Here is an 8,608-nt window from a genome sequence, read left to right on the forward strand (position 1 = left end):
GTTGATATTGGCTCATCAGTTGCAACAAATGTGATACATAAATGCAGTATGTTGATAACAGGAGAAACTATGTGAGGATGTGGGATGGTAATAAGGAACTCTATGCTCAATTATTCTATAAATCAAAGCCTATACTAAAAAATTAAAGTCTATTAATTATTTAAAATTAAAAGCAAAAAAGACTAAAATAAATAATTTTTTTGCTCTAATTACAAAGGCTATATACATGCCTTTACATAAGAGTGATTTCAAACAAATTAATATATGGACAATATAAAAATTTTATTATATTATACTTTGCTACTCTTCTTGACCTTAATACAGTCTTAGGTACAGAGCAACAGATTGTAAACAACAAAACATATTTCATTAAAAATCATCCACTAATACTTGAAGAGATACTGGATTAAATGGCTTCTTAGAAATGCCATGCCAATTATTATTTTTTTGTTTCTAAAATGTATGTTATCCAATGTTTTGATCTTACTGATCTTATTTTATGGAGTTATCTATGATGCTCTGTGATGTGAACAAATCATCTTATGTCCCCCATCCACAAGCAAGTAACAGAGCTTCCACCTCTAATCTTCGCCCTGCTGGTTTTTTTTTTTGAAGTTTATGGGCAAGACTTAGCTCCATATACATGGGCAGAAGCACACGTCTGACAAGTAACATCAACATCAGGACTAAAAGTTCCAGGACTACAAACCACTGCAAAAGAAAACACATGGAAGAAATCATTATAAGTATTTTATATCAATAATATAAATCTGCCTTCAATATCACTCCATTCTTACACCTATATTACATGTTCAGCCAATTAAGTTGTAATGTGATGATCTTAAAGATAAGAGAAAGAATCCTATTTTTTCCTTTGTACTAGAAATTTTACAGTATCTTCTCTAGATATCTATCCCATTTATGAGTATCCTCTCCCATTTATGAGTTCCTGTTTCCAGTTTTCTTGTTCCTATTTCCTATATCTATGTTTTCTATATTTAGAACCATGTGGTTTTCTTTCATAGCATAGTAGCTTAAGTTAGAACACTACAGAAATGTTTTGTAATACAAGAGTACATTAGGAAGAATTAATATACATTAAAATAATTATATTTAGAAATTTGGGCCTTGACTTTTTACTTCCCTTTAGCTAAAATGTTTTTGCAAGAGAATCAGTGTAGATTCAGAACAGCTGGGCATGGTGGTCCACACCTGTAATCCCAGCGACTTTGGAGGCTGAGTCAGGAGGATCACAAGTTTGAGGTCAGTCTCAGCAATTTATTGAGGCATTAAGCAACTTAATGAGACCCTGTCTTCAAAATAAAAAATAAAAAGGCCTGAAGATGTGGCTCAGAGGTGAAGCACCCCTGGGTTCAATTCCTGCTACCAAAAAAAAAAAAAGATTCATATCAATTATCCTAATATAATTACTCATCTATTCTTCTGATTCTATAACCTAGATATGTAGATATTTATATTTTATAATTACCACAACAGCTAGCACAATTGCTGTGTAGAGCTTCATCTTTTCCAAAGCCTGGTTGACAACTATCCATACGTACTACTTGAAAACTGTGGTCCACAAAATGCATAGCTGGTACAGTGTTATTAAGGCGATGATAGAAAGTATATGCTTGGCTCCGAAAAAATTCTTCTATCCTGTCTCTTGCCTAAGATTTAAAAGTATAAGAAAAATACAATTACTACACCATGAGCAAATTTGTTCTCCTGTATCAGAAGCAATAAAAAGTAGCATAAACATGCCATGCTTTATACAACAGGTGAAGTCCTAAAACGTTGCGTAAGACTAAAAAGTCTAAAATTAGTTTAGCCTTAGCCTTATCAACTATTGTTAATTCATGTATAAAATGGTTAAGAAAAAATAAAGTTAAACAACAAACTTAAATTAGCCAGGAACCTGTGGGCACACACCTGTAATATCAGCAATTCAGGAGGCTGAGGGAGGATGATTGAAAGTTCAAGTCCAGTATGGGCAATTTAGTAAGACTCTGTTTCAAAATTAAAAAATGAGGGCTGGAAATGAAGCTCAGTGGTAGAGTACCCCTGGGTTCAATACCCACTACTGCAAAAACAACAAATTTCCTTGTTTTGAATCACTTGTAATATATCTATTCCTTATGTAGATAACTGGGAGTTCATTATTTCTAATTCTATCTGATCATCAAAAAACCCAGTGATGTAAAATGGAAACAAAGAGTTTTCTCTAACCAGCATTACAAACGAATGATGTAAATTTTGTTTTATTTCTTGAGTACAGAGTTTAATAATAATTAATATTAATGGAGTTATAGGCCATAAATCATGCACACATTAACCATTTAGGCTTAGGAGCTAGACCAGGAGAATGGGATCTTAAAGACTATGTCCTTAGCCTTTGAGGATAGCAGAGGAGATGGCAACTGTTATAACTAGTACAGGTACAATTTTGGAAGAACTATTGGTTTAACCTAGATGACATGATTGTGAGGTTATTCTTCAAGTTGCTGTTTAATCATTTTTTTGGGGAAAAAAGACCAGGGGTCCATCTCTCTATTATAAATAAAATACATAATATTAACCTGGAAACTACATACTATTCCAGATGTACCACCCTAAAATAATACTTCTTGAAATAGCTAAGAATCTCACAATCTCAGTTTAAAAAACTGAAACCAAAAGTCAATACTACTTTATATTTGCTTTTTTTTTTTTTTTTTTTGTAGGTGGATTGAATCCAGGGGCACTTAACCACTGAGCTACACCACCAACCCCTTTTTATTTTTTATTTTGAGACAGGGTCTCACTAAGGGTCTCCCTAAATTGTTGAGGCTGGCCCTGAACTTGCAATCATCCTGCCTCAGCCTTCTGAGTTGCTGGGATTATAGGCATGTGGCACTGCGTCTAGCTGGTGTATCTGGTTTTGGTTTTTGTTTTGGTGGTAGGGATTGAACTGAGGGGCACTTCAGCACTGAGCTATATCTGTGGTCTTTTTTATTTTTTGCTCTTTTAAAAAATGCTATTTGTTTATTTATTTGGTACTGCGGTTATAACTCAGGGGCTCTTAACCCCTGAATTACACCCCCAGCCCTTTTTATTTTTTGAGAAAGGATCTCATGAAGTTGCTTAGGGCCCACTAAATTCCTGAGGCTGGTCTTAAACTTGCCATCCTCCTGCCTCAGCCTCCCAAATTGCTGGGATTATAGGCATGAGCCACCACACCCACCTACATATATATTTTAAAATAAAGATTTAAATACACTCCTTAGAAATGTTTTTACTAATGATAAATATTAACATGAAGAAATATATATATATATATATATATATATATATATATATACACATATAGGTGTGTATACATATATATTATTTTTTTTCAGGTTCTAGGGCTTGAACCCAGAGGTACTCTACCACTAAACTACCTCCTTGACTTCTGTTTGCTTGTTTTTGAGATAGGGTCTCAGTAAGTTGCCAAGTCTGGTCTTGAACTTGAGATCCTCTTGCCTCAGTCTCCCAAGTAACTGGGATTACCAGCATGGACCACTGTGCCAGGTTTACAAAAGTTATAAATAGCTTTACTGACTATTCAAGTTCTTTCTCCTTATGATGAAATTCTCACCTTGAGGATATTATGATTAGTGATATCTTCACAGTCAACACTATCATTGCATGCACTTTTCCACCCCGGTGCAAAAGGATCAACTGGGGAGGAAAACAAGATAGGTTCACAAAAGGATCTAAACAGTTTCATACATTTCAATAGAGCCCCAAGTATTTTATTTAATATGCAAGCACATGTTCACTTAATCTGGCTATCTAGTCCTAGTAGTAAAGTAAGATGTACAATTTGAATAATTTATACATTATGACTTTACTCCATCTGGGGGCTAAGGGAAGTAACTACAAGGCTTTAAAATAGGGGAAAAAATGCCTGTGTTTGGTTACTCCCTGTTATTAATGCTCAAAATACAATTTAAAGTTCTATAAGAAGTTACAAATAAAATATTAGTTATTTAGTAAAAGGTTACAATAATTAATTGATGTTGGCTTCTATATGATAAACAACAATATATCATATTTGACAGTAAATAACTATATGCTAATTTTTAAAACCACAACCAGGTAACAATATATTTTAGTGCTTAACGAATATTTAAAACCCATTATAAGATATTTCATATTCATGTGGTAATTAATTTTGCCATCTAACATTCAGGACTAAACTCAGAAGATTAAAGAAATGTTTTAAAAATTGTTTTTACCTCGAAAAGCTATGAACAGCTCATGTATGAGGCTACGTTCTGGAAGTTTAACAAAATGGCATTTATATGATGGTTCCACAACATGGCACAACAAATCAGAGATCAAATTATCCAAGATTTTCCTCAGGACTCGGAAGAGCAAGTCATTATATTTTCCTACACAAGACTTTGTAGTAAAACGTACAGCCATCTGATATGAATAATCAGGTTCCCGATAGGCTTTGAAAAAAGATAAGAATAAAAATAATTGTGCCTAGCATTAATTTTTTTCTACCAATTTTCAAATAACATGTAATATTAAATCCCAGCAATACTGAAAATCAGCATAGAAACTTAATTAGTAAAATGCTTTACCACTTTGTCCTTGCAAAACATATAAAATTAATAAATTTAGTGACAAATTATTACTTTCATCTGATATATTATCTACTTAGAATAAGAGAAAAGGATTCTGTGGGTTGCCTATATAGATAAGAGCATCAAGAAAAAAAACAAGATTGCTTTTGGGGAGGGTCTTCATTTGCAGAAAGTATCATTGCTGTTGACTCAGACCAGTGAAAGGATTGCTAATTTGCTTTTATAGAATTGAATATCAGTTTTTAAATTATGTGGAAAAATACCTTGATAAAGTAGTTTGTGCTTATATACCTAGGCAGTAGAAAGTAGGGGGCTATATGGGATTATTTAGGACAAACTTGTTAATTTGAGTTTACCTAATTAAATATACCTCAAAATACTTCGTAAGTCATAATCATTACCTATACCAGACTCATTTTCACTAAATGAAGAAGTCTTACACTTAATTCTGATTCAAACTAAATGTATAAATTAAAACATGCTTATATTCTCACCAAAGATCATAAATTCATATCTCCTCTTTACTGTAGTTTCTTCTTGGGTTTCTGCTCTGACAGTCTTATAAGAAAGAGTACATGTATAAAGTCCAGACAAAGGCTCCAGAAAATCTCTCACCATTAGCTTTCCTGTTTCTGTTATACTTATTCGACTATTTTCTACACAGAAATAGTAAATTATTTGGTTATTTAACAGATAACAATTCAAATGTTATTTAGTAAACTTGGGTTACAAATAGACACAAACATTTAAAAAATTAATAGATTATTTCAACTTCAAGAAACCAACAAAATCTTAATTCTGTCATATTACTCTATGAAAAGCCACATAAGTACACTTTTGAAATGTATGTTGGTTTTCTTTGATTCACTTCTTGGCATCTAATTTCAATTGGATTATGCCAGTAATTCAGCAAATGAGATATAATGTCTTCACATAAAACAAATTAATGAATAATGCTTATATCCCAAGGTACTCTTCTAACATCATGAAAAATTACCAATTAGATATTTCATCTCATATTACTGGTGGTACAAGGATAAAATAAAGACACTTGAACTAACACAGGTCAAAAGGAGGATACAAAAGTATCTGCTTCAAGGGCTGAGGATGTAGCTCAGTGGAAGAGCACTTCCCTACCATGTATGAGGACCTGGGTTCAATTTCCAGCACCATAAAAAAATAAGAAAAAAGAAAAAAAATTACTGCTTCAGTTTTTGGAGCAATTAAGCCATAGACTGAGATATAACACTATTTATCCAAGTGTAGAGCTAGGTAAAACTGCAGTTAAAATTAAATTTGTTCTTTCAATAAATGACAGTGCTTTTTAAAAACAATGTTCACATAATCAAAAATACATTAAAATCAAATAATTTACCTGTTAATGTCTTTTCCTTAGGCCCAATCCATAAATAGGTGGGGTCCACTGTTTCTGTGTTAGCACGGTTCAAATCCATGCAGATAAGGACTGGGCTATTGTGATGTAATTTTACATATATTTTCACTGTAACAAAATAAAATAAAGTATAACATTATAGAGCAAAACTATATAACTATATAACATTATATAGCAAAACTAAGAAATACATTAATACCAACGATACTGATTCATTCTTTTTGAGTTTCAGTTCCCTCCTTTTTTGGGTATTGGGCATGCTTAAGTCACATCCCTCACCCTTTTTATTTTATTTTATTTTTTATTTTGAGACAGTGTTACCCTAAGTGCTTAGGGCCTCACTAAATTGCTTAGGCGGGCTTTGAACTCACCACCCTCCTGCCTCACCCTCCTTAGCTGCTGGGATCAGGTGTGGACCTCCATGCCTGGTGGTTTTAGACTTTTAAAAATTAATGATTATAAAGCTGTGCACAATGGCAGCACACCTGTAATCTCAGCAACTCAGGAGGGTGAGGCAGGAAGACTGCATGTTCAAAACCAGCCTCAGCAACTTAGGGAGGCTCTCAGCAACTGGGTGGGACCCTGTCCCTAAATAAAATATAAAAGGGCTAGGGATGTGGCTCAGTGGTTAAGCACCCCTGGGTTCAATTCCCAGTACAACAAATAAATAAATAAATGATTATAACTTTTAGGATGCTAGTCTAAATTTCTTTTTGCTTCTCATGGTAAGTTTTAACAACTCTATAGACTGGTAGGGCCATGATATTCTTTTTTTGTGATATTATAGTTTACTAAAATGTACTTAAGACATCTAGAAGGTCATTTTGATGTACAAGTTCAGAACTCACTGAAATCATAAATTTTTGGAGCACTAGGGATTGAAATCAGGGGCTCTCTACCACTGAACTACATCCCCAATCCTTTTTACTTTTTATTTGGAGAGAGGGTCTTGCTAAATTGCCCAGGCTTGACTTGAACTTGTAACCCTCCTGCCTCAGTTTCTTCAGTCACTGGGTTTACAAGGTGTGCATCACTACACAGACTGCTCAAATAATTTTTTCAGGGGTGGGTACAGTACCAGGGATTGAACCCAGAGGCACTTAAACACTGAGCCATATCCCCAGCCCATTTTTTTTTTTTTTGAGACAGTGTCTCACTAAGTTGCTTAGGGTCTTGCTAAATTGTTGAGGCTGGCTTTGAATTTGCCATCTTTCTGCCTCAGCCTCCCAAACCACTGGGATTAGAGGTGGTGTACACCAAGCTGGGCTCAAATCATAATTTTTTAAGGGATAACGGAATCAATCTAAAGTCCAGAGAAAGCCTTGAGTACATTGCAAAGCTACTTTAAAGATAACCACTTGAGCCACATCCCCAGTCCCATTTTATATTTTATTTAGAGACAGGGTCTCTCTGAGTTGCTGAGGTTGGCTATGAACTCATGATCCTCCTGCCTTTGCCTCCCGATTACTGGCGTGAGCCACCTGGCCAGGCTACAATTACATATTCTGATTCAGATAGTATGACAGTATGCTTGGAATCAATTCAGTTCCAGAAGATATTAATTTTAAAACCTATTGAATGCCAGGTCCTGAGTATACAAAGACATTGTCCTATGATTTGGTGGTAGTGGTGGTGTTGAGGGAGAGACTTCAAAACATGACAATACTGTGAAATGGTCCAGTTATCTAAAAGTAGCTGGGTGGCTAGGCTTTCCTTGAGGAGTGTGGGAAAGTTACACCATAGTGAATAATATTTGAGTTGACTCTTCTTAATGGATGAATAGGAGAGCTACTTAACAAGGGGAGAGATGACAGACTTTCAAACAGAGGGACTTCCAGCCCTGGAAATCACTCCTCTGAGGGGGCTCCCACGTTGCAAACCAGCAGAACCATTTGGAAGTGAGAAGACTCAGAGCAAGAGATCTGCGTTGAATCCTGGCTCCTTAAAAGCTGTGGGGATCTAGGCAAGCGATACAACTAGCTAGGGTGGCTGTTCAGGATGAAAAGATGCAATCTTCACGAACTGCAGGGCACAGAGTAGATGCACAGTGCACGTTGGCTCCCTTTTCCTCTGCAGGAATAACCTTAGCAGGTCCCCAACTTTTCTGAAAGGCCGTTCTTGCGAAGAGGTCCTTATTACCTGGGTGTCCTATCTTGCCAAAAACGAAGCCTTTCTTATTGAGTAAGGATGAACGCTGGCATCCAACTGCGGAGGAAAGAAACCACTGACTTTTTAGTTAGAAGAGGAGCCAGGGCTCAGAGTGGGATAGGGCAGGGCGAAGCCGAGGAGGCAGGACCGGGAACCTCGGGCAGAGGAGACTCGGGGGCCTTGTGGGACAGTCCACACCTCCTGCTAGGTACCAGAGCACCGCGGAGAGGAGGGCCCACGCTCGCATCACGGCTCAGGGGCTAACGTGGCGGGAGGCGTCGACAGCTGGGCTCCTTCCTACCTCTGGCCCTGCCCAGTACCTTCCCATCGCTCCCCGACACAGCGGAGCAAACCGCCGGGGTCGAGGACTCTACCCGTCCGTCGCGACCGCGGGGGCGGTCCCGCCGGAAGGCGCGTGCGTGCTCCGATCGCGTGCGCAGGGCGGGGC

The 8,608-nt window shown here is 36.6% G+C and overlaps 1 protein-coding gene across 1 annotated transcript; it reads right to left on the bottom strand.

The window, feature by feature from the left end:
- Positions 1 to 616: 616 nt before the first annotated feature.
- Positions 617 to 8,407, bottom strand: Zpbp2 (zona pellucida binding protein 2). The gene is made up of 8 exons (XM_047547317.1): positions 8,359 to 8,407; positions 8,152 to 8,217; positions 5,995 to 6,120; positions 5,114 to 5,275; positions 4,263 to 4,481; positions 3,620 to 3,702; positions 1,490 to 1,670; positions 617 to 711 (listed from the first exon to the last, which is right to left on the bottom strand). Exons 1-8 carry the CDS (start codon positions 8,405 to 8,407, stop codon positions 617 to 619), a joined length of 981 nt encoding a protein of 326 aa, XP_047403273.1.
- Positions 8,408 to 8,608: the final 201 nt, after the last annotated feature.

This window comes from Sciurus carolinensis, chromosome 3, assembly GCF_902686445.1.
Source record: "Sciurus carolinensis chromosome 3, mSciCar1.2, whole genome shotgun sequence".
Lineage (NCBI taxonomy): Eukaryota > Metazoa > Chordata > Mammalia > Rodentia > Sciuridae > Sciurus > Sciurus carolinensis.